Source organism: Falco rusticolus, chromosome 5 (assembly GCF_015220075.1).
Source record: "Falco rusticolus isolate bFalRus1 chromosome 5, bFalRus1.pri, whole genome shotgun sequence".
NCBI classification, from domain to species: domain Eukaryota; kingdom Metazoa; phylum Chordata; class Aves; order Falconiformes; family Falconidae; genus Falco; species Falco rusticolus.
The window spans coordinates 27,710,292-27,737,714 of NC_051191.1; the positions used below are offsets into that span (position 1 = coordinate 27,710,292).

Below are 27,423 nucleotides of genomic sequence, written 5' to 3' on the forward strand. Positions count from 1 at the left end.
AAGCAAACCACCAAGGCAGCGTGATAGTACTAGTTTCATTCCTTTTGGAGTTCATCAGTTGTGAGCGATTGAATTCTGCCTCGTGACTGATAAATGCATATTTTGATTTGTTTCCCCTTGAAAGCCAAGTACTCTTTTATTGGCAGGCTGATTAAAGTGGAATTAAAATGTTCTCTGAGGAAAGAGGTGAAAACTTGTCACCTTTTCTGCAATGCTCTTTTTTCCCCCCCTTAGTAGATAAGGGTTTTTCTGAGTCACAGACACCGGATACTTGGGGGTAAATTAACCAAACTAGTCATGTTTTAAAAGGACAATTGTTCTATTTTTAAAGCTGTCATTTTCTGAATATTTGATTAGGGCTGCGCTACAAAAGATAACTTTTGCAAGCAGTCCGCTCTCCCCCACTCCCCCCCGCCCCCGTGATTAATTTTACATTAGATTTCCACTCTGTTCCAGCAAACCCCATGGTGACTCCCTGCTCCGTAGAGGCTTCCTTACTACAGCGATCTCTGCAGGATTTCAGCACGGCAGGGTTCAGCTACATCAGCAAACAAGCAGCCAGGAACCTCAGGCTCCGAGCTGAAGTGCAGCTAAGCTTGAAAGTAATACAAATATTTAAAGACAGCGCGGAGAACCAATAAAAAACAGAAAAAAATTTTCTATGAATCATTTACATGACATAAAGCTACTAGACTAAAATAAATGTGGCCCTCGTGAATTTGCTATACTAGAAGTTTACGCTTCCCTCAATTTAAAATTTTCAAATAAAGAGACTAAGTACAAAGCCCTGGAGAGAAAAATAGTAGAAAGTAATATAGTTATGAGAGCAACGTCAGCCGTCGCGAGTGATATTGTTATTCTCCATCAAGGAAGCAATAACTTTGATGAATAATCCCCTTAATGAACACCAAGATGGGGTTCTGCCTCCCTAATTAAATTAAATTAAAAGTGTCAGGTATCAAACCTCTGTGGTAACGACGAAGAGAAGCTACACAGCTGCTTCTGAACACGGTATTATCATTCCCAATTTTGAATTTCAAAGTATTAAAAATACAAAGCAGCAATCATTGGGTGCTCGGGAGCCAGGAGGAGAAGATGACATACCGACAAAAGATGAGGATAGGGTATTAGTAAAAGACCCAAAAATAGGTGACTGTGGCAAAGGTGGAAACTTTCTCCTTAACTTAGTCCTTATGCTACCATGGCTGTGTCGCACAGTTTAAAAGATCAACTACAGAAAACAGAAAGCAAAATGAGTTCAAGCGAACCATGCAGTCTTATCACTGAATTATCTTTACCGGATATAAGTTAGATCTTCGTTATTACTTTAGTAGGATTTTTCGTGGGTTAATTTTCTTACTCTCTATCTGATGCAACAGAAAAATACAAAGCCTGAAGGAAAATAATCCCTATAATTTGCATTTTTAAATGCCCCTACATAAAATACATATTTAAGTAGATGCATCATAATGGCTGGAATTATTAAGTTACATAAGTATTTAGAGAGATTATGAAATACTTATTGATTTAACTGCATAAATACGTACCTAGGGAAATTTATATCACAAATGAAACTGGCCTAAGCCACTCTGTCAAAGCCAAAACAAAGACAATTATCTTGTCAATAAAAAATGGAAGGTAAAATTCCAAAAACCTATTAGTGTGCTAAAAATAGAGTAATTTTATAATCGTAACAGGTAACTTGCGGATAAGCCTCATAAATCCCTATACAGACGCCCAAGTGAATGGGAAGTAAATGCTTATTTTGACTGTGTCCTAAGAATCTGTCAGGATTTGGGGGAGGAGGAACATATCCATCCCTGTTAAAAACCAGAAAGTTGTACATTTTTTGTTTTTAAAAAGTACCTAACTATAATCACATGGACCTTGTTGCAAACAACCATTCAGGGCACCCACATCACACTGATAGAGTCTTACAAGCTTTAAAAATTCATTAGGATCTTGGCAATAAATATTGCCAATGTATTTTACTGTAACTGTATCGATCCTAATGCACTTGACTTATCTATAGAGATAAAACTTATCTTGACCTTGTCGAATACAAACAGTCTGGACTAAAAACCTGTGATAGCCTCTCATGGGGAAAACATACAACAGATAACAGCTACAGAGATGATACAGGAGCAGTACATCAGTATTAATGTTTCAGAAAAAACAAGAATTTGCTTGAATATTAGCCTACCAAGCAGATATAAGGACACACTAATAAATAGGAAATGATATGAAAGAAAGCTTTAAAGAACAAAACCATACATTTAATTAGTCTTCTTGAGCACAATATTAGTCCTCTTAGAAAATATGTAACACCAGATTGTTACAACCTATTGCACAGCAACATTACAGAGTTTGGTGGGGTTTTTTTCTTTTCTTTTTTTTTTTTGAGACGATCGCCTCACTTTGTGAAAGTAAAAGCCAGTTGCATTGCACTGCACTGACAAGAAGCGACCCAAGCAACTTTTTCCTTTGTTATTTAAAGTTGCTGTTTTCAGCCGCAATCCTAGCGGTGACTTTAGCGGCATCAGCCTTGAGACAGGAATCCTGCTGCACACAGCCGGATGGTCTGCGACACATCCCACAGGGCTGGAGCCCTCCCTTCCTACGGACCCTACCAGACCACAAGGGCACCAGGTCCGCAGCAGGATCAGACCCTGACCCCTGGATTTCCCGTGGAAGCCCTAGAAGCGAAGAGTCATACCGGTCTGCACCATTTGCTTTCGTTCCAAACTCTTTGGTGCTCCTTTCCTCGCAATCCTCCCAACTGTGTGTAGCTGACGATAACTTAATTGACATTTTCTACTACCAAAAGAAAGAAGAAAAAAAAGAAAAAAATATTTCCCACTATTTCTAAGGCGACAGAGATTTCTGGAGATGATGTCTTTTGTGGTTTATTTTGACATGACTGTAAGAGTATCCTGCCCGCCAGCGGCAGAGTGTATCCCTCAATCTTTAATGCAAACTTCTCCGGGTTGTTCGTGTAACTCAACCAGTTTCAGACAAAGAGTCACTTTCTGAAAGAAAACTAGAACATGTTTTTTGTAATTAATTCTAATGTATTTGCCAATTTAAGAGCCAAACACACCAGAATATTAATAGACTTCCATCTTCCAGGTATCTTCTCTTTACAAGCAGTAAGAGCATTCCAACATAATGTAAGAATTAAGATTTAAGATCTCCAGTGCCTCAGAAAATTATTTCTTTCTGACACAATGTTTTGTAGTTGGTCTTCATAAATTATAAAAAAATAAGGATGTTTACAGGTATTTGGACAAGCAAACTATTTCTAGGTCACAGTAATTACTTTGCATTTGCAATTAATGAAAAATAACTATGCCTGATCACTCTGTAATTAATATTTCAATATGCTAAACAGCACCAATACAGTACAACTTCTTGCAAAGATACAGAGGAGAACAAATTAAAGAGAAAAAAAATGCTGCCAAATAAAATCAATATGTTTCCCACATAATTAAATATTATGGGTTTGCATATGTATTTTTACCAACCTGCAAGTACTGACAATCCAAAAATATTATAATACACATTGGGATACAAAGGTAAAATTATTATGGTGCATTAACTCTCCTATTTCCTGAGCCACAAGCAGGAATTTTAAAGGTTTCCTATTTAGTCTGAGCAACTAAATGAAACCAACTACAGTTTTATATTTCCACCTTTAAATATTGCTTATGCTTTGAGAGACAGCAATAAAACTTTCTACATTTTGATAGGCAACAGTATTTTGCATTGACTGAAGGCAAATAGAGACAAAAATAATACTATCCACAGCAGTGGCACAAAGAATAAGGCTCCATTGCTAATTATACAGGGAACTGAATTTAATTACATGGAGAACATTAAACACTTTCCAAAATAATAAAAAAAAAAAATTATCAAGAAAAGCTGGAGATGAGACTTTCAAGTGCCTTTAATGCTACAACAGTGCCCTCTGCTGAGGCATCACAATAATGCCGAATTACCGCACGAACGCCAAGCAGGACACAAACCCAGGCAGCGGGATTTCGGGATCGTTTCTGCTGAAAATCAGGCACCCTCCCAAACCCGAATTAAGCCAACTTTCTGCAGGAGGTACAGGCCAGCGTGGCATCGTGGTAGGCGTGCATGTGTCAATGAGATTGCAACTAATCTTTTCAAAGACAGCCGCAGTTCAAAGCCATTTCAAAAGCGGTGTCTGAGGTCTGAATTGTTCAGTTCTCACTCACAGAATCCATCTAGTGAGGATACTCCCAAAGACTAACCTGTTTGGGTCCCCATACCGAAGCACTGCTTTTCTCAAGCTCCAACTTAATTTGCTTATATATTATGACAGATACAACTAGATGATACTAGAAACACCTCTGGAAGCAAACAGGCTGCAACATAATCTAAACCAAATAAAAGAAAACCCACCTGTTTTCTTATTAAAATGTACCAAATAATGAAACTAATTTATTTTTCTTCCAGATGGTAACTACCCCTGAAACACTGCTGTCTGGCTTCTGACAATAAACCAGCAAACTAAACGCCATCCTAAACACCAACAGGAGACTGGTTGGTATTTTTCAAAATTCCAGTTTCAGATGGCCAAGTGGAAAAGGGAAAGGGGAAACAAAAACAGGAGGCAAAGGATCTTAGCACAACTGAAAAGTACAGCACAGAAATTTCTGATGGCTCCCTCACGGTTCCTTTTTTCTTAAGGGGGAAAAAAAAAAAAAAAAAAAGAAGAAAAACAAACGACACCCACTGTCCTCCTCCCCATTACAACTGCGATTTTAAAAGGACCGAATGAAAGTAAATTCTTCCTGAGAGAGTGGGCTGTCACAATCTGGTTTCAGTGCAATCATTCTAATTTTATGTGTTTGGGGGAACTATTGCAGCAGCACAACTTCATAGCTATAAATAGAGACATTCTCAGGACTGACATCTTGCAGACAGGAGGTAAGCAGAAGATCCTCCTTTACATCCCCTTGCCTTTCCTACCTCGGTCTGGAAGAACAGGAAAAAAAAAAAAAAAAAAAAAAGAGCTATTTACTTCCACTATGTTTTTTTCTTGGACCAAAGTTTTAGAATGTCAACTAATAAAAATGAACAACAGTTTTGAAAGTGTGAACGTTACTTTTTCCCCAAATGCACAAGTTATTCAATAGCTCTCTAACAATTAACTTGCAAATAGTTTTTGTCCCTTGCAAAAAACCTATAACCACAACCATCTAGACATTTTAGATCAGATTGTAGCCATAACATGTAGATAACTTCATGGCTGCAGGAAGCACATGATGCCAAAAACGGCCATGAATTGTGTCAGCCCGTTTCCCACCAGCAGCTTCCTGGGACTCAGCTCCTCTCCACAGCAACACTGCGCGCTCTGGGTATGCAGAGGAGCAAGGTGGAGGTTAAAACTCACGGCTTTCTACCTTAGTGACACCTTTTATAAAACTGGGGTGGGGGGCGGGGAAGGAATGGTGATCCTTCCTGTTTTAATTTTAGAAGTAGGAATTCAAAAAACTACCCTATTCTGGAGAAATCTTTAATTTCTGTGGTTTAAAATGACAAAGAGCATTCTGTGTAAGACACAAATGCAGGCTGCCAGTCCTGAAGCAGAGGTGTTTTTGCACACACTGTAGATTACAGTAACTTTTTCACCACCTCACAAGCCTCCCAAGAGGTGGTAATCTATCAGACACTAATCTAGATGGCAATGCTGGAGAAGGAGAGCAGGATGCTTGCTCAGGCTTTGATATGGACACCGTCTTCTGTGATCTTTATCGAGCATGATGGTTTGAAATCAAGATGCTAAAACTAGGTATAAACCTTCAGGGTTGGGAGTACCTACAGGTGTTGCTAATTTCAAAGAAAGGTATGAGTTCTTAGCAATCCTGACAGTCTTTTTATTTACTACACACTGTTACAAGCCCTGGGCTTTCTGCATTCAGATCTACCTCTCTTTCACCTCTGTTTCCCATCAGCAAAGCTGGAACACGTTTGGGCTAACTGAGTCCTGAAAAATGAGTCGCTTAAACACAGCAGTACAGAAAAGGCAGAGATGAAAAGTGTGTCTTTTTGAGGCATCAGGCATGCACCATCACACACCACTTAGCTCAATTGGCAATCTGTGTTGTGAGCCTAATTTTCACAAGTCTATCTCTCCCCCGGCCCCACAGTGAGAGACCACTGCACAGATAGCAGCAGGTGAGCCACCACCGGACATATATTTAAACTTACACACATCAAAGGTTAAACGGAGGTGATAAAATTACTTTAAGCCACATCGCTGCAATAACAACAAGAAAAAAAAACATATTAGTAACACTGTTTCAAGAGCGTGTAATATCACTCTAAGTTCAAGCTAGACAAAAACATTTAACAACTTGCTGGCTCAAACTGCTACACAAATGATGGAAGATCTACTGCTACTGTTGGATCCTAAAGGTCCATTTGCTGTCTGCTTAAAACTGTAGCCTTAATGCAGTATCTGCCTGCTTGTAAGCAGCCTGCCTTTTTGCCTTTCCACAAGGAGCGTTACTTTTGTGGGACAGTTGTATAATGTAAAATCTCAATCCATTGTCTTCCAGTTGTTTCAGACAGGTAGCGTCAGGAGTGATTAACTGTATTAACTTACTCCCTTTCATTCCCCAAAGGAAGACTTTTAAATTCAATGTGTATTTCTAAGGAAATTGAACATGCTGCGATTCCACAGAATTTGTCTGGCATAAACTAATTTCCTTGTCAACAAAACTTAAAAGATGATTGCACTGTTTTCTGAATAATCACAACCTTGTGAGAGGTTTGCAGTTCAATGTGCAAAATGCTACAAAGGTCCAGTAAACAATGAAGGCAGGCACAAAGCGTTTTCTTCCCCTAAGTGTTAAATCGAGGCTTTTTAAAGAGACTTGGAAGCTAAAATGGGAAGATCAGGCCACCTTCTTTTTCTACAGACAGCTTAAGCAGGCTAGTGTAATCAAAATAGCAAACAAATAATCAAGGAGAATATATAGCCCTAATTTACTATAGACCTATTGGCTCACTCCTCTGAAAACCTAGATTTTTCAGGAATTCTCAATTTGGATGCCCCAGGAAGACACATCAGCCACCTTAATTAATTTGTCACCTGGAGAGTAAGCACTGATAACTTTCTAGAGAGTTTCCCCAATCTTTGAGATCCATCTCGGAAGACATCAGCCTCTCAGCTCTCTCCCTCCTCCACTATCTGTTGCCAGTCCCTACAACAAGAAGAAAATGAAAGCTGGAGCTAGCAGAAGGGGGAGGAAAGGCAAAGCAGAGCGAAGGAGTGCCTGCCACCCGCCAAAACCATCAGTGCTCCCTGTACAAACTGGAAAGCTGCCTGTGCAAATGCAAGTTGTTTATATAAAAAGGGTGCCCATTTCAGGGGCAACTCCTCCCCCCCCCCCCCCTTTTTTCCCCCCAACAAACAAATTGTTGTTTTTTTTTTTAAATCAGGGGGAAAAAATGCTGAAACTTTATTTTACTTGCAAGCAATCTGTCCACAGATTCATATGGAAAGACAGAGTGGTTGTGCAGATGTCAGAAGTGAACTACAAATGGAGAGCATAAATCCACTTTCCTCTGCATGCCCCGCACACTTCAGTACACCTACAGCACAGATTTCATGGCATGTGACAGTAACTTTACAAAACAGCCTTCCCCAAATCACAAAAGTCTTGGCTTCTGTTCTAAAAGCATTTCTTTAGCACTTGGTCAGGATATGTTTAGCTCTCTGTTCAATGAAAATAAGAAGGAATGCCTTAATTTCTGTCTGCTAAGCTATCATGACATGCAGCCAGTTGCCAGTAGCTGGGATGTGTGTTGCAGCTTTTGTGATTAGTATTTATTATGATGGTGAATTCAGGCTAAAATACACAAAGCACATTATTTTTTTTCCAAGACCAAATTTACGGTTTTATTATAGATTCAAACTATTTTACCATAGAATGAAACTATTTTTTTTACAGTTATGTTTTCCACATGAAAATCAGTGATAGCATATATTAGATCTGATCCTACAGGCACACTTTTTTACTTTCAGTAAACAAATACAAGAAACATCTTCCAAGGCAGCACATCACTAACAAAGCACTAAATGGAGAACTTTTTACCCACAGATCACTCCTGTAAGATTTAATGGAGTAATCGTATTTAAACTTTGGTTGCTAAGGGAAACAAAACTTTTTGTATGCATATAGCATTAGCCCAAAGAGATGCTTGAAGTTGGGCAATTTAAAAATTATTGAAATGCACTGAAATCTGATCTCTTCCCCGCTCTAAAAAACTCAACCCAAACCAGGACACCTAATGAAAAGGAACAAGAGCAGCACATTATCTCCAAGTTGAACAGTTAGCCAAATTCAGGAAACACTATAACCCCCAAAACTCTCATTTCAGAGCATAAATAATTTGCACATATATGTAGATGGCTCTTGCCAAACTGTGATGGCTGTCAAACAAATCAAAATTGCATCATTCTCCTCTGAAAGATTTGCAAAAGATTCAGAAAAAAAATTGTGAAAGTTGAGAAAACAAAGAAGAATCATCACAAATACAAAGAAGTAATTTGAAGAAGGGAAACTAAATGTGACTGTGAGAACTTTGCTAAGAGACACCTACAGGGAACATCTTACCTTTTGGTACTTTATTATTATATTTGTTCCCTTAGATTTATACACAGTGGTATCAAATACTGTTAACAATACAGTTTGCTCATTAGGCTGACAGCACTGCTATTCTGTAAAAGTCGCGAGAACAGCAAGACAACAGGATGCTCCATAAGACCACGAGCACAGTGGTGAAAGCAACCTTAGATGGTCGCATCCAGCTTCTTGCATTCTTGCCCACTGTACCATCTAAGCTTCAGAAAGCTCACCTAGGATCTGATCAAGGCAATTAGGCAGGCTGCTCCACTGACAAAGCCATCACATTTTTCTTCCCTTTTAGACATCTGCAGAAAGGTTTGTTTATAAAAATAAAGCCAGCTGTTCATTAAAAAAACAAACCAAAACTATCTGCTGCTGTAACAGGCTAACATACTTCCAGCAAAAAAGAACTTTAAGCATTTTTCAGTCATTCTTCCTTGTTACTTCTGTCCCTTGTACCCTCAATATCTCATACCAGGCTTTACATATAAGTAAACTGATGAGAGTTTTACTGAAAATTAGGATAAGGGGGTATGTAAGCCAAGATAAGCACATTTAATAGGGAAAAATAATTGGATAGAATAGTAAATCTGCTATCTGATTAAAAAAAAAATGCAGTTAGCACTGATGCAGCAGTGTCAAGATACATGTCAAAACTTTTCTTCATGTTAAGGAGACATAAACATTCAAGCCTCTAAGACATGCTAACTCTGGACTACAGCAGCCATCAAGTTTGGATATAACACCAGACAACCAGATAAACAGATTCCTGCACTGTTCAGCTATGCAAGGAAAACCCTTTTGCCTTTTCAGAAGAACACAAACTAGGGCAATAAAGGGAAACTCTAGTAAGAAAAGACTGAAAATTATGTTATTTTTATCCTTTAGCAAGAACTCTAGAGAAAAACATTTTCCTGTAAGGGTGGTCATGGGTTACAGCCACATCTCAGTATCAGCTACCAAGTGCAGCTGATCCCAAGTATGAACCCAGGGCAAGTTTCCAGGAAGGCAAACAGGGATGGAAATACAAACTGCAAACACTTTAAGCCTCTCTCTTCCACTACACTTTATGCTGACTTTTGAACTTCTTGGGCAAGTTTCCATTTTTGGCTGCTTCTGCTCACATTTCTGTAATAAAACTTGTATAGAAGAAAAGCTTTTTCAGCAATGTAGAACGAATATATTGTAATTTTGGTTTGCATTTTTTTTCATCCTGAGCGGTCTCAGACTGTAACCATCACTACCAAATTCCAGAATTATAAACTGCCAGCAGTGCACATCCCAAACCCAAGAAACTCATACATAGCAAGCAATGCCATTTTGATACTGAACCAAGAGCATCTGGATCATTTTGTCTTGCTACTCAAAATTCATGTCTCAAACTATTGTTCTGTCTCTATCAGGGGTTCACTAATTATTAAAGCTGCTTGTTATTACATGCATCTAATTAATATTATCAGTAAGTCAAGATTATATACACACTTCAAAAGAATGACCCCAATAACTACCACTTCAACCCATAAGAGAATTAGGATGTATTAAGAAAAAAACCACACTAAGATTAGACAAAAAAAAAAAAAAAAAAAGAAAAAAGAAAACTTGATCAAGTTTCAGACCTTTCTGAAAGAACTACAAAAATAATAGATAAATAGAAACTATAATAGAAGCTTTAAAGTTCAACATCTGACAGTATCAAAAAAATCTTACTTGAAAAGTCTTGGACAAAAAATGAAACATGCTGAAAGAATGCAGACAAGTGGTAATGAACAAGTGGAGAGAGCTATCTAGTAAGGAACCAAAAGAATATAATTTAGGCATGCTTTTATTGTGGCATATTCTAAAACCAGGGATGATACCGTTTAATGAAACTTGTCAGAAAGTGTAACATTGAAAGTGTGGCACAAATGTTCATGGAGAACGACAGCTATGAGAAATATATGCACAAACTATCGTGCCTAGAACAACGTAAGCTGATCTCAGCATGCAGAAAAAAAAATATTTAATGCATTTCAAGAAGCCTGTTAATGAGGAAGAGAAGCATGGAATACTTAGGAGTGGTAACTACTAGGGAGAGGCATGCACTGGCAAAGAGAAAAGGCACAGCAAATTTGATCATTGCATTTAGGTCTGTCTTAGCATTAAAAGACCCACAGTACCACACGGAAGCAATATGACCATTGGTCAAAACCAGGTTCCAATTCCAGCTGGAGAAGTGGCACACAAATTAGATGGGGTTTTAAAACGAAAAATTTCAGAACGCTGGAAAGATTGAGCTTTGAGGGAAACAAAAGTAATTCCTAAACATGCCAGTTTAGCAAAGTAATACACATGTAAAAGTTGAGATGGGGGAAAAAAAGTATATGAGGTTTGCAAAACCAGCAGCTAACAGAGAAAACCAAAACCTCACTGAGCATCAGCAGTATTTAGTCTCTTTAGTCCCTTTCGGTAACATACATAGGCACATAGATACATGCTCTTTTTTGCATTAAGAGTGAAGTGCATTTAAATAAAAAGACTGTGAGATACTATCTGATAGCTCTATTGAATCTATTGTATCTGCCCAAATGGTTTAACTCAAGCAAATTGATAGTGACACGATGGTGAAGGCTACGACACTATTTCCATTTTAAATCATGCCTCAGACATTTGTAATTCTCAGGGAGAAAAACCAAAACAACCGTACCTATTAGAAATACAACATCTTATGCATGGATTCCACTTAGGAGCTGTAATGCAGTGAGAAAGTTGCCATATGACTTCAGCTATTTGAGTTCACAAAAAAATTCCTTCCACATTCCTTTTCTCATTAGAAAAATGCAGTTAAAACAGAAAAAAAATATTTTAAATTGGAGTTTATTGAATAATTATTGCACATAATAACTGGAGCTTTTGTTGCATGTGAAGAAGTGTTTAAAAATAGCAGAACTTGCAGCTGTCTGAAAACTACATGTTCAATAGCCTTAAGTCATAACTTCTCTCAACTTGAGGCTTGGAACAATGCTATAAAATTTTTGCACGTGTGATATCTGAAGGGAGAAGAGTGATATAGACCTTTTGGGCTTTTACAGCTCAGGATTTTCTAACTAATATAAAGAAAGCTTACTGTGCTTTCAAGTTGGAAATTCCTCTGAAAATAGCATGCAAGCTATGCATCACCTGCAGTGATTTGTAAAATATCACTGTTAAAAACACACCAATGCAGTCAGTGTGGAAGTCTGAACCAATATGGTTATTGGATTTGCATTAAGCAGTAAATAAGACACAGTAACTATGACAAAAAACCACAGCTGTGTTATTGGGAAACACCTGATCTCATCCCGTTGAGTTTTAAGAGGGAAAATATCTAATTTTCCAGGGTATCTAGGAGATTGTTTTTTTCTCTTCATCACAGTGGAACATGTATTTTCTGTACAACTGGCTCATTAGCAGACTCCAATCACTGACTGATCCCCTTGTTTTGCAGGTAGAAAGGACATCTCAGAACCAGTTTAAACTTGAGAGTGGTGCACTTGTATCCCAACACCTCGCTCAGCTAGCAGAGCCAGCACAGTCCTTTAAGATGGCACACTACCTGGCTTGACATATTCTGCTTCTCAGCAGGGATTCCTGCTCTTCCTTAGACGGATCCATCAAGAAACATCGAGCAAAAAGATGTGGAGGTAGTCTCTGAATGAAGAAGTTCTTTAAACAGGTATCATCATGCATGTGCATGATAAAAGGGCACTGTGCAAGCTGTGATCTCTGCAAGCATTCTGAGTGCTCCCAATACACAGAAGTCCAGCTTGCCAAGCACAGCTGGGCTTAGATTCTTCCCAACAGTATAAACTGACTGAACAAAGTGTCCTGTTAACATGGCTCTGCTGTTTCTAATACCCACATTGATTTGTTTAGCACTATCACCATGACCTGTCACTGCAACAGACCTTAGGTACACACTTCAAGACCTGGCTTACGTCTCTTAAATCACACACCAAAACCTTCCCTTACTGAGTTATACACCAAAGCTACACTACCACAAGTTTGTGTGAAGGGTCTGGCTCCCTCCAAGTCATCATCTCCTTTCCCCCTGCATCACTGCACCCCTGGCACCTCAAATTGATGCAGGTGCAAATGGAGACAGGCTGTGGTCCTGTGCTTTTCCCAGAGCCACAAGAGGAATGGTGATGATGCTGCTGACAGCTTGGTGTGCCCTGATGACTCTGGTTCAACTCTACAGAGGAACACACTCTTCACTAGCATGGATAGCGTTTTAGTTATTTTCCCCTCTTCCCCAAACTCTAGCGACTGCTAGAGTCAGACTGCTTTGGTATCTTTTTTTTTTTGTCTCCTGAGGACACAGATTGCAAACTGCTGAAGCTCATCCTCCAAATTGTGCCAGGTGTATCACACACTAAGCTCTTGTTCTTTAGTAGAGACTACTGCATAGTAACTGCTAATACAACCTCCAAGAAGATACATGACTACTGTAGTTATCTGATCTCCACTGCTCAGATCGGCCTGAAACAATTTTCTTTACATGTGCTTGCCTGGCTCCTCTCGGCTTCCCTCCTGAAGTTTCCACTCTGAAAGCCAGTGTGTGGTGTAAAAGCAATTGCCTTCCCTGGATATATACTCCTTTGTTTTATTTTCAAGCAAGGAAAGAGGTGGTGGTAGAAAGAACTAGTAAGAAATTTCAAGTAAACTCAAAATAAACATATTTAATTACTTCTAATTAAAATGCAGTAAACATTAATAGTAGTCTTTTAGTGATGCTAAATTTTAGAAAAATTGCAAATTTTAACACTATGTTTAAAATATCCCACTTGTGCAATGCATTTTATAGCCACATAACACACAGCAATATAAGATGCTATATGGACTCAGATTAGAGAAAGTTTAGATATTTCATATTATTTGCTTTGCCATATGTAACCAGATTATGCTGCTGCTATTTAAAGAACACATATTTTTGCTATGAATGCTGTAAATGAGACATGCACATAGAAGGCAAAATAAAAGCTCTAAAGAAATTACTTGGGTTTTGCAGAACAAAAGTTTCAGCCTTAATACTGCATCTGCAGAGTGAAGGTAGGTGTGATATAACTCAATACAGATAGCGACCATTAAAGAAATGTGAATCTTTGATGAGCACAGTATTAATATGCTCTCAAACAGAAGGGGGGGGGGGGGGGGGAGGGAGGAAACCCTGAAAAATCTCTACTTACATTTCTAACTTTCCTTACACTGAATCAGAAGGTGTGATGACAGAATACTTAAGGTGGCTCACTCTGCAACAAGAAGCAACCAGGCTGAGTATTGCTCTGGATTTTTGCCAAATGTCATTCTTTGTCAACTCTGTTGTAATTAGGAATCCAGCTCTTTGCACAAGGAAGCAAGACTTCCCTTTGCATACCGTCTCTTACAGAAATTGAACTGCCTTAAATATGTTCATGTACCATACTACCTATGACCAGGAGAGGTTCCTAGTTTAACAAAGCTTAAAATGAAAAGGTTACACCTGCTGTCTTAACACTAGAGAAAGAAATGAACTACTGTTCAGAAAAAAGAATGGCACTGATGTAGCTTGGGCTGTTCAAAAAGTAACGCCAACCTTTGCAGGACATTGGGACACGTGATGCAGGAAAGGAAACAAAGTCACCTAATTCTGGAGAATAGTGTTTAGCGTGTTATCTGATAGCTCGCGTGTTCTCTCCTTGTTAATGTGATACTAAGTGGACATGACTTCTTGACAGGATCTCTCACTCTGAAGCTCACCTGTTCCCTCATCTCACTGCCCTTTCATAAAAGATTATCTAGGAAAGCAAAACTTACACCAATTAAGGCAAAGAAACTGCAAAACTGGAGATTTAAAGGCTGCAATAACTCTGAGTAGTTTGAACTGCAGTCAACTTGTGACAACCAAAAGAAAGCAGGTTTTTAAACCACATCTAAGCTTTTCCTCATAAAACCAGCATCTAGTCTTTCCCTTGAGATACTACCAACATATTTCATCTCTTCTAAACAACATTAAAAGGTATTACCAGCTTAATGTGAAGATGCACTACATTGAGAAACTGATCTAAGACAATTAGACTGCAGCAGAATCCTCCTCTGCTGTTTAACAATACGGAATGAAAACACTGTCATTTATTTTCACTTAAAAAGAAAGTCAGAGTCCTGTGACTGCATTGATAGGAACGATGTACACATACTTCTGGGCGTATTGCCTTGAACTAAGGAAAAAGGAGCTGGTTCTTTCAGATGGAGTGGCAGTGCACAGAAGTCTTCGGTTCTGACTCCCTTTGCTCTCGATAAAAGCTTGGAGCAATGAACTCTCAGGAGATTAGCGTACACACACATACACGCTAGCTCCGAAAACTTTAGGCAGCATACATGTTTCTTTGAGTCTTGTACATGTGTTGTGTATAATGTGCTCTTTTTGATATTAAAAAGTTGCTACGTTGTTCTCAAGCTGGAAAGGGTTTTCCATTTAGATAAGGCCAATAGCTACTGCACAGAATAAGCACATGTGTAACACTGGAGGCTGAAAGCAGCACAAGCGTTAGCCGTTTTACCAGGGGCTGATAAGAATTATTCCATTTTATAAAAATCCTACTGTTAAGTTATTTAACCCCAATATGCATTCTTCTGGTGGCACACACACCACTGCCAGCAATACCTTCCCACATCACACACTTCTCTTTTGCAGCAGATTATAACCAGCTGTCCCTCTATTTGGCATCTTTGCATCTAGTTACTCTAGAAGTCCCCACACCTTTTCTATATGTTGACTGCTAAAAGTACTGCATGAAATTATTATCTATACTATGCACAAAAGCAGCCCTCATAGGCATGTGAAAGGAAGAAAAACATTTAGATAAAAGGAATGAACATTTCTGGGGGTTTTGCCTGAGTTTCTTCAGTATGTTAGCAGCACCTGCAGATTACGTATGGTTCTCTCCCTTGCAAACACATATTTGACATCAGGGTGGGCTCTGCTCCGTGTTCTGAAAGAGCATAATGACCGTGCATTTATTTATCATCATTCACACATTATTAGGTCTAACACTAACCTAGAAAACATGCATGCACTGCTGGATTTACCATTAAAAAAGAAAAAAAAAATGCTTGCTGCATGCATTCAGTTGATAGGACCTGGCCTCAACTCAGCATCGCTTCAATTACAGCTGAAATGCAATAATCTTGGTGGGAGGATGCAACGGCTATTCAGTGGCATAGAACAGCGTCGAGCGACTTCTCCTCCATGAATTTGAAACTGCTTGGGGCATTTAGGTTGGCAGAACTCTAACCCACCTGGAACCATGCCAGCAGGGTTAACATGCTGCTCTTGAAAAGTGAGCCACTAAGGTTTTAATCACCGCAAGTGGCAAGGACTTAATTTTTCATCTCATTTGAAATATGCCAGTCTCAACAGTAGATCAAGCTTCTTATAAAACATCATCTACTAATCAACACTATTTCCTGGTTCATTGGACTGCCTTGGATGTCTCCTGTTATGAGTACTGCAGCAACTCTGCCTGGCTTAGCCCCTGACTGGGAAAACCACAGTCCGCTACGGCAGGGCACAGGACCACATCCCACACACAGTACACACAGACCACTGACACTTCAAAATTCAAGTCCAAGTTTCTTCTAACATTCTTCACTTCCTATACCAGTAGAAGGATTCTGTCTTTGACTAGGCAGCAGGGCTGGTTTTTAAGACTGCAGCTTTACACTAACATCCCATCTGTATGAAATTACACTGGGGGGTCTAGAAGACATGTTGGGAGTTTGCCTCACGCAGCTCTCTGCCTCTGCACAGCTTAGATGGCCCAAAAATACATGCAAGGAGGTCAGCTTAGCGAACTCACATGAGGACAAGTATCCATATGAAGGAAAAACTCTTTAAATAGATGGGCCATTTATAAACCTGAGGTTTATACTGAGGTTTTGAAGAAGTTCAGTGTTTCAGCCGGCATCACCTTCAGTTCTGAACAGATACTACGCATAAGCTGCACTCCAAGAAAACTAGTTCATCTAAGAGAATGTTGTTACCTGCAATGTAAACATCAAGATACTTATCATTTTTTAATTCAGTTTACTTTCCACAAGAATACTAAAACCTGAATTGCGTCAATATATGCAATATTGTGATAAACCCTTCATATGCTGCAACTTATAAGTGTAACTGAACTATATAGCAACACTGTAACAATAAAATTCCACCTTGATTTTTCAGCTCATCACAACCAATGAGATTTTATAGCATGTTTTTAAGGACTCCGAAAAAAATGAAAAGGTATGATGCTAAAGGAGGATAAATGGATGGCTAAATCTCACTAAAATCTAAATAGGTTTTCACTTGTAATTCTAAACCTTCTTAAAAAACCCCCAACATCCCAACTCAAGTTCCCTGGACAAGGATATGTGATTTTAATCGTAGCTTTTATCTTAAAAAAAATGAAAATAAAAAAGGTGCGTGTTTTGATCACATTGCAAATATTTGTTTGTAGAATATTTCATATTCACACATACCCCAGAAAGGTAACTGATTTACAGTCAGCCTTGCTGATCTGAACATGTAAAGCCCATAACACAGAAAATGAAAACTGTTGCACGAATGGTAATATCCACCAATTCTCTTTAAAATAGCAAAAGAAACTAGTTATCTCTGAGAGATTACAGATGAGCTATCACCTTCCACAATATCATGATTTAAAACACTCAGAACAGAAAGAAGCCTCTTAAACGAACGTGTTAAAAGTTTCTCATGCAAAACCAAACGCATCCTTGTTTCATATTTAATTTGAATAGGATACCCAACATCTAAGCTATGAGAGTTTTTCTGGCTGGTGACTCACTGCCTGCTGAGACGGACTCCACGTATAGGTAGCACACGATTGAAGACTAAATCCTCAGAGCTGCACCTCAGCTCCCTTTAAAGTTAATCTGAACACACTGGACTAGAAAGGAAATGAAAAGTGAGTTTCTCTCCCTTCCTATGGCACTGGGACTTCCTGTGTTTTAGCGATTGGTCAAGAACTATTATTTCCTCCAAGCTATTCCCAATTGTGACTGTCAGACGTAATTAGCGTTGTCTGCACACAAGCACAAGACATTTGTTTAAATACGCCTGGAACAAAAGTCCTACATGCATAGAAACCCAGAGAAACACGGAGAAACTTGGAGAATATTAAGATTCAAGTATGCTGTACCTGAATGAACATGCTGCTCTAAACATTTAGAAATGCAAAGTTCATTTGCCGAGATGAATATCCACAAAAATCTATGCAAGATAAGGGGTATTAAAATTATTCACTCTCCAATTCAGGATGGATTATTTGGCCAATCTGTTAAGCCGTACCTCTCAGACGCACAGAATCAGTACCATCCTCCTCCCCTCAGGGAACAGAACTCATAACGTTTGAAGAAAAGTATGCTCCATCCCAACCCAATTCTGTAAGAATACACAGTCTTCCTTTAACACAACTCTTTGGAATGGGAAAGCAGCAGACACTAACATTGCAAATGCAGAGGGCAAACAAGTTCACCAAAGAAAATAAATTAAGCAGAATGCTGCAGATTGTAAAGTGCCCAGAATAAAGGCTATTTAAGTTGTTATCGGACTGTTTTAAACACACACACGCAGAGCTGAACTTCAATTTATCTCTCATATAAAATACCACCTCTGGCAGCGTGGCGTCATCACTTATAACCATGATTGAAACATTAATCTCAAACCAAGTCAGAGAAATTTGTGACTTACTGTGTTACCACCTGAAGACCCTATGTTTTCCAGCCTTGGGCTAAACACAAGCCAGATCCAGCCCTGCTCAAGTTTGACATTGCTTCTCAAAAACACAGGTATGCTATGATAGCTTTTCCTTAACCGATCCAAACAATACACATTTATACACAACATGCAGACAGAATAACATTTTACCTAGTCACACACAGCTGTTCAAAGAAACAAAATCCAAACTAAATATATAAAAATACTGTCTCGTCAAGTCAGAAAGCCGTGTTCCTAATAAGCGTAATTACAAAAACGAAAGATTAAAAAAACCCACTAAGTTACAGATGAACTTTAATCATCCAAGTGTCTTGCTACATGAATGAGGGTCATGTCTTCAAATATCTTCTAATTTGAACTCTCCCTGTTATCCATCCAATTATACATTTCTCAGGCTCTTGAAGAATTAAATGGAACTACCTACACACACAAATGAGTTATCCTTTCCTAATGACTTACACACTCACTAATATTCCCTTCAGTTGCGAGTTTGAGAAAACAGGTACACATACCAAAGGTGAAGACTGGAAGAAGACACTGAAGTTAAGAGCTGTATGGTAAGTTATAGTGCTCATCTGCGTGTGGCAAAACTCAAAGAATTCAAATGAGCTTTCTTAGTCATAATTTTAAAAATCAGAAGGCAGACTTCCTTGGTCTTAACCTGGACTCTTACCACTTGTCTGCAGAAGCTTGCAATGAGTCATTCACCTGACTAATGCAAGAGAGATACGGGTCCCATAATCCCCGAGTGATCTTTGTCTACACAATGACTTATTCGGATGCTAAAGATCCAGATTAAGCTATGCTAGACTTGAAAACATGCGTGTAAACATCGTGCAGTGTCTACTCTTGAACAGCTCCAAGCATGGATATTTTTCACAGGAAGAAAGAAATGTTTCAGACACTTCAAGAGTTTAACTGTAAAAAGTTACTCTGCAAGTAACTGCTCTTGGGACAGTAGCGTTATTCAGAACAACAGCCTGGAGCGCCAGCTCCTGAATGCCAGGTATGCACCTTCCTTGTGTCCATGTAAATGCCATAGCTGCTCATCAACAGCAGGAAGATGCTGGCATTGCTGAAAAAACTTAAGGCCACATGCCTCAAAATCAGATATACGTATGAGACCTAAACATGTTCTACTTCCACATCTTTCCCAAACAATTCTCTCAAATACGTACAAAATTGAGGCTTGTCTGGGTTACAAGCCATTTCTCAGGAAGTTTGGCGCAAATTCCTGTGCAGGGAGGTAACAATCAGTTTTGTGGTTTTGCTCCCAGTAGCTAAAGTAATTTTTATTCGCTTTTCAAATGCCAGGAATTGTTACTAATCACTAACATTTTCATTAACTTAAAGCACCCTCGGTGGCAAAACTCAAAGAGAAAAAAATAAAATAGGAAAAGCTCCAGCATGAAGTGAAAGCACTGTAAAATAATAAAGTTACAAGGTCAGCCCTTAAAATAGGCTAGTTGCACTTCTCTTTTATCCTGCTTTAAGCAGTGGCTAGACTCTCCATTTCCCACCCCCTCCCCTAGAGTCACCAAAAATACTCAGTGCAGTAAGGGAAAATCTGAAACGCTTGAGACCAGTAACACAGCTATCAGACGATAACCTAATTTGAAACTTATGCTTTCAAAGGCACAAAGGTGTCTGATGATCCAGATGAAATAAAATCCTCAAGTATAGTAGCAGTAGACAGTGCAGGAAGCAACACAGGCGCTAAACAAAGTCATACATTGTCAGAAAAGGGAAAAAACTGATCTGACATGACAAGTCAAGACAAGTGACAAAAGTTCTGCTGAAAAAGGATCAGTAGGAAATTAAAATCATGACAGCATTTCTGTTCAAAATGCACAAGACAACAGAATCCTTTTATCATAAAGTCCCATTTTCTCCTCCAGTTTTATTATAGCCAAAATTGCAATTTTCACATCACAATGCAGTGAAAGAATCCATGACTTTCATTCCAATATAATGTAAATAATTTACTGAAAAAGGCTGCCTTTATGAGTCAGCTTCTGCATTTTGCAGTTTTTATTTTGAATCCTTAAGAATCACTATCAACTTTTAAGTTATCTAAGCAGGTCTGAAAAAACAGAGACATCTTTGTGGGAAGGTTTTGAAAGAATGATATACATCCCCTTGAAGAAAAGTCACGTTAACTTGATTTCATTTTCTATATGCAGCAAATAAAACTAGATAGCTGAAGAAGCGAAAGAAATACATTTTCACAATGCTGGATTTTTATAGATATTATTACTAACACCTCATTATTACTTCTAAAAAAACCCTGGAGTCAGCATCTTTATACCACGTATTTTCTGATTTACTTATTTAGGTACAGCCAGGGTCTAGCTGGTTTATTTGTTTTGAAGGACACAACACTTAAAAGACCCCAAGAAACAAAACCATGAAAATCCGTTACAGCTCTCTCCCAAACCCAATGCAAACACTTTTAATCCACTTCCTCCATTCCCCACTTCCAGCTGCCACTATGCTTCTTACAAAAATAGCAAGAGTCGTGGGTTTAGGTTTTTTTTCAGACATGAATTATTAGGAAAAGTTAGGTACTACTCTCCTACAGAATATAAACTAGTGTATGCCTCTGTCTCCATAGTCTACGGATCCCAGCTATGTGATTTGGTTTCTGCCACGGATAAAGTTTTATACTATGGCACTTATTACATTGATTATTTTTTTTCCCCCAGAAGTGCTGCAAATTAAATGAAGCTCTTCAGTGAAAGGCTATTTAGCTTCACATTTTAAGCTTTTTTTAAAAAATTCTTCCTCATTAAATCCTTTCTTGCAGTATTGCACTGGAAATTATGCTTTCGATTATGATACAACTTCTTAAGAAAAGGTATAGATACAGTTGTCTTCCCAATTACAGCTTTATCAGCATGCCTTCTGTAAAAGTTATTTCTCCGTCTAATGGCAAGACTTAAACCAGGCACATTTTCTGTACACTTTTTTTTGTTCCCGTCTCCTATTTTCCTTTTTCTTTGAAACCTGCCTCTCCTATTGGCTCTCTCCCAATGCCTTTCTTCTGTCTGCATCTCAAGCTTGGCTGCCTTTCTCATTTTGTCTGTTTCTCCTGTTGCTTCTTCCTTGCTAGACTGATGCATACATGAAGACTCATTCAACACAAAAGTAATCAGCGTCTAACACTCAGCCTACTGCAAGAACGGCTAAAGGATGCTTCCAAATACTCAGCAACCAGACATGGTTAGCAGCCAGGAGCAAAGTGTTCACACTCTGGCATGGGTTTAACTCTTCAAACTGGTTGACTACACAGTACCTGTTTGTTGATGGGTGGTGGTCTCCTAACCAAGTATACTGGAAATGCTCTGTTGAAAAGATCCTTGCTGCTTTTAAATCATTGATACAGCTGTTAGAACGAAGAAGAGTTAGTCTGTGGGGTTAAAGCAGATTTGGGGAAAGGCAAAAAGGCTTACAAAATGACAACGGTGAGAACTCTGTTACCAAAATGGCAAAGCTGATATCCCAGTATCCTTTTTAAAGCCCATCACACACTAATTTAGAAAGAGGTATTGGCTTTGTTTAACTCTTGAGGAAACCAGAGACTGAAATGATGCTGGTCTGAGAGACTTGCTACATTCAGTTCTGGACCATGGCCAAAGAAAGCACTGCTAGACTGAGGGGCCAGTGGCAATTTTAAAATCTGATATATCTAGCCACTGGAGCTAGACACTAATGCTTTATACCACCACAATTCTAGCACCAGAAGACCTTACGTATCAGATGCAAAAATCATGTTATTTTATCAACACCTTGCTTCACACTCCCCATCCCTCATCAATTCAAATGTGAATTTTAGCAACCAACATCCTACCAAAAAACTAGAGATGTTCTGAGATGATGTGCAATGATGTATAATCTGACAGCTAGGTTTCCATGCTTCCAGGTCACTGCAAGCATCAGGTTTTGGTGGGTAACAGGTCCTACCGTCACATCGAACGCAAAGAGGGCAAAAGGCAGTACTGTGAGAAGATCAACAATTTTATGCTTTGATCTGCCAGGAAAATGCTCTGACAGAAGACGCTACAAATAAATCCAAATTTGTACACCACACCAAGAACTGGTCCTGACTCGATGATCAGCAATACAATGCCAGTGCTTGAACACACATTATCAGAAACGAAAGACAACAAAACTTAATGCCTGGCAAAAATGGCATTTGTTTCCAGATCATCTTTAAGGGAAAGGAGCTGAACCTCTGTGAAGTGAGTGAAGCAGTATGAAGCAGAAGACAGAAAAGAATGATGCAAGAATTAAGGAGCAAGTTTGACTCCCTAAAAGCTATCTTTTTCCCCACAAAAAACCTCAACTACTAGAAAGACTCTCACGTCTTCTCCCTCTTGTTCTTCTGACATACACCAGCACAATTACAGTATAAGATGGGAACAAAGGTCTGATGCAAATATAGTAAGACTATGAACAGTATTGCATGCACAAAAGCAACATGTTTTCTTTGGTTTTCCAGTCAGAGAAGTGTGCATGAACTACCTATGACTTCAAAAAGACAGAAAAAAACCCAAACCCAAAACTGACATAAAGTGGTTTTTTTTAAAAAAATCATTATTATTATTAATTGAGGTAATAAAAACAGGCAGTAAGCACAGGTAAAAATTTCATTCCATGAAGCTTAAAAATAAGGTTATCATGGCGCATGTTGCACTCACACTTCACTTTTCTTTGTTTCAATTATGGAGAATGCAATACACATTCTTAAAGCATCAGAACCCAAGGCTCTCCACATTATCACAAAAGGTAATACTGATTATTATTAGCTGTGGAAAAGTATCTAGGCTTTCTCAACTGCCCTAGTTTCAGCACAGTACTGTTTTGCTTTAAATACAATCAACAAATTCTATGAAGTTGATGTATTATTGCAAAATGTATGTTGTTTTACATTAAAGCACAAGAAATAAAGCATGACCATCATGTTTTGCAACTAATTTATTTTTTTCTCTTTTTTAATCTGTCTTACAAGTTTACCATGACATTTTAGTGACAACAGCGCTAAAATAACTCAAAAAACAAAAAGGAGACTAATTAAAAATAGGCAGACAGTGAACATCATGATACATTGGCATAAAATTATCCCTTCAGTGTCCTTTGTAAAAATACTGCTAAAAACCCAACATTTGCCATGGCAATACTGAGTCAGATTGTTTTATAAAATATATAATTATATATGCAGATCCTCACAGTGCAAGCATTTTGTTAGCGCATATTACTGAAATGAGGCACTCTGTATTTAAGGCAAGAAAACATTTTCTCCTTTCTTGGAATAAAACTTGTATCAGTGAACTGAACTTCCAACTGACACAAAGTAGAAATCTCGGAAACCTATCTGCCTTCCTCTCTCTCCCCCACTATTTCTGTTATCATTCAGAGAGCTGTTTCAGTATTTCTTACTATTAAGTACATATGAAGGAAACAGCTCCTCTCAAGCTGGACAGGACTTTTTGCTCTTACCAAGACTTTGGCAACGACAACTAAGACATCGCGCAAGCTGCTGGGTAGATTGTGTACTCTGAACACAACACCACCAGTTTTAGCGTAAGTGGAAATACGAGGTTATACGTTTGAGAAGGGGGTTAGCAACACCTACTGGTCATGGTGCATACTGAGCACTGATTTGTTTGTTAAATTAACAATAAAACCCAATAGATTTTTCTTACTAAAGCACATAGATAAATTTACCTATTAAGTCTGTTTGTCACCAGAGATAATACTTCTAAGTACATCAACTGATGAAGTTAAAATATATCACCTCTCCCAATAAACCTTGTTCTGCTCATACCCTTAGACTGTCATGGCTACATTATTATTAAATTATATCAGCACTAGTCATTTCTGAATCCTATCAGTAAATAAATACTCATAACACGAGTTGAGCTCTAGGCTTTCATATAAAATGGGACATAATGAGTCTTCCTGACAGTTCCTTTAAGTGACTGAAAGATCGACACTATATATTGTAATGTGCATGAAGTCTTCCTTCATTACTAATTATTGCCTACTTGAAGCAACTTATGGACCACACAATCTTAGCAGCAGCACTTACTCTAGTCAATAAATATCTGCAAACTATTTAAACACCTTCAATTTTTCAGTATTTTTATGATGTATTCCTTTAATCTGCAAAAATTAGTTTTTCTTCCAAATTTTACTTGGAGTAAAATACAAAAAAAAAAATACAACAGAGTTTCCTGATGCACCTCATCCCTTCCAAAAGAACCCACCAAACACCAAACCACACGTAGGGCATAAAATTACAAACATCATTTTCTAAAAATACTTCATCCAAAGTTAAAATGTCCTCAACTGTAAGTATTTTAAACCAACCATAAAAACCCTGCATTCAGCAGCTGTATTTAATGCTTGCTTTAAGTTTCCATTTAGAAAAATACTGTATTCGTTTTCTGAAGTTGTGTCTATAGGTCCTCTGATACACTAGCCTTAGGCATTAGAAGTTTTCCTGGTTCTCATCCAACTTTGGAAATAATATCTTCTTGCTTTGGGTGTTAAAAGGATTCATACATTATTTATAAGGACTGCTAAAATCTAACTCCTGGATCTAACTTGCAAGAGAAAGAGTATAAAAAGTTACATACAGAAAAAAGAAGCACAACTGTCCCCATTTCAGTTTTTAGCCTCTCTTTGTATGTATGCCATGTATCGCCAGATTAAGTCTGGAGTGCTCATCTCTCACTCCCCATGTTCAGATACTTGTCTACAGCCACTTTGAGCCTTGTTGGATTTGATATTGCGTATTTTCAAAGTATGATTTTCCAAGGAGGGGAAAAAAAAAAAAAAAAAAAAAAAAAAGAGAAAAACTGCCGGCTAACTTGTTATGCTTCAAAGATGCTGGATTTCTGACAGAATGGTGTTTGTTTACCTCCTGAAAAAAAACAGGCTAAAGCATTTCAAGAAAGTAGCTAGAACAGGGTAGCTAAAATACCTATTCACTACTCAATGTCTTATTCCTCTGTACTTCTCTCTTATTAATGCTGTCTACATATACGGTATTTACATTTTGTCCTTCCTGGTTTAAGAGTTAATTGTTAGATTTTAAAAACAACCCTTTTAACAAACGTGACAAGGGGGAGATTTTAGTATCTTCTTATCAATCCAAGAAAATATTTCTGCTTTGAACAGCAGTTTTACTTCCTGGGTTACATTAAGTCAAGAGACATTAAAATGCTATTGATCTAAAAAATAACTATGTATTCAATGCAATTAAAAAAACCCAGAAAAGGTCAGTCTACAGAGCTTCGGAAATACTCACCAGCTTAAGGAAGTCCTCACATTGCTACTGGAAATAGCATAAGAAATATTAAAACCATTGTATGTGACAGCCCTTTACACTTCAGATACATGTTCCTGACTAATTTCACCTGTTCTAACTGGAGCACATAGTAACTGCACCTATCTAGCTGAATGTGATGTATGAAAGACTGAACATACACAGTTTACTAAATCACTGAAATACAACATTTGTAGCAGCACAGCAATGGATTTTGTTTACCAAATAAGGTGATGTCATTTATGTTCATCTTTAGACTGGGAAGAATTTCTACACATACTTCAATGCGCATAGTTTGAGATCTCAGTTCTTTAAAAAGAACAATACACATAACAGAGCATGATATCCATCCTGTCCTCAGGGAAATTATAAATTAAGCAAAGTAGCTTGTGAGGATTGCATCTGTTCATTACAGTCTTTTGGAAAGTAAAGTTCTTCTGTCTGGGATTTTTGTACACTGTCTGTAAGCTTACATGTGTTTATTCCCCCACAAAGTATATCTGTGTGATATTCACTGTTCAAAGGGAAAGTTAGACTAGGTCACATTTCTTAAAGTTTCATCTTACTAGCAATCAAGTCTCATGTAGCTGAAAAACAGAAAAAACAATTTTGCTTTTTCCACTGCCACTGTTAAAATTCTCAGGCTAACTGCAGCTCGTGGCATTTATATAGTTGGTTTCACTGCCTCTGTGGGACAAGAAAGGGATTGAAAGCAGTTGGAACAGTGATGATGAAACCCTAATCAACATTAGCAAAGAGAATTAAAAGCAAGCGCTGAGCCTCTGAATGACTCTTACTTCCTTATTTTAAATCTGAATTAATTTTAATTGGAAGAGGTGGTTTTGTGGTTTTATTTTTGTTAAATTTGTTCAATGGAAGAAGAAACAACTGTCAGGATCTGGGAATGCTGTGCCAGTCTTGCCAGACTTCCTTCTACCTTTACCAAATTATGTAAGCTCTTGCAGTATATATAAGAGGGTGGATGACACATAAAAGGTAATATAAAACATTCATTTCTATGGTAATCTAAAACCTTAAAATTTAAATGCATTACCAAAATGTGTATTAACATGGTGTATTTTAACACCAGTTAATCTGGGAGGAAAGTAAAAGAGTGGAAACCGAACTTGCCACAGCACTGCTACTACCTATTTTGAAACCATGGTTGTATAACGCCCAGTGGGTCCTTTCCTAAAGACTGCTACGGGGCAGCGCAACTCGAACTGCTCAATGATGCAAACAAATAGGCAAACACACAGGGGCTAAAACTTAAAGCAAAGAACTAATTTCGCACCTTCTTGAGAGGAGACAATAGGTGGCATATAATCAGGGATGTATTCCTTCCTTTCTTCTGCATCTTTACTTCCCGGCTGGGGAAACTGCAGGACATTGTTCTTGCTGACCGGAAACGAAGGGATTTGATGTGCGAAAGTGACAGGTTCAATATTGTGTATATAATCTTCTAGCTCATGCAGGTTAACCCCCATAAGCTTGAAGGCATCACCTACATCGTCCAAAATTGGATCTGTGCGGCCATCTGTAACAAAAAAAAAACAACAAAAAGAACAATATTTTTGCAAAAATCCACTTTAAAAAAAATTGACCCACAGATCTACACTTAGAGATTACAACCCGCCACAGCGCAGCAC

General features: G+C 38.2%; 1 protein-coding gene across 3 annotated transcripts in view; it reads right to left on the reverse strand.

Annotated features, from left to right (window-relative positions):
* The window catches only part of TAF3 (TATA-box binding protein associated factor 3), a 119,686-nt gene that overhangs the window by 79,984 nt on the left and 12,279 nt on the right, over positions 1–27,423 (reverse strand). For all 3 annotated transcript variants that reach the window (XM_037388637.1, XM_037388638.1, XM_037388639.1), the window contains exon 2: positions 27,069–27,311. In XM_037388637.1, the coding sequence (XP_037244534.1) occupies positions 27,069–27,311 (243 nt within the window). The remainder of the gene's footprint in view (positions 1–27,068; positions 27,312–27,423) is intronic.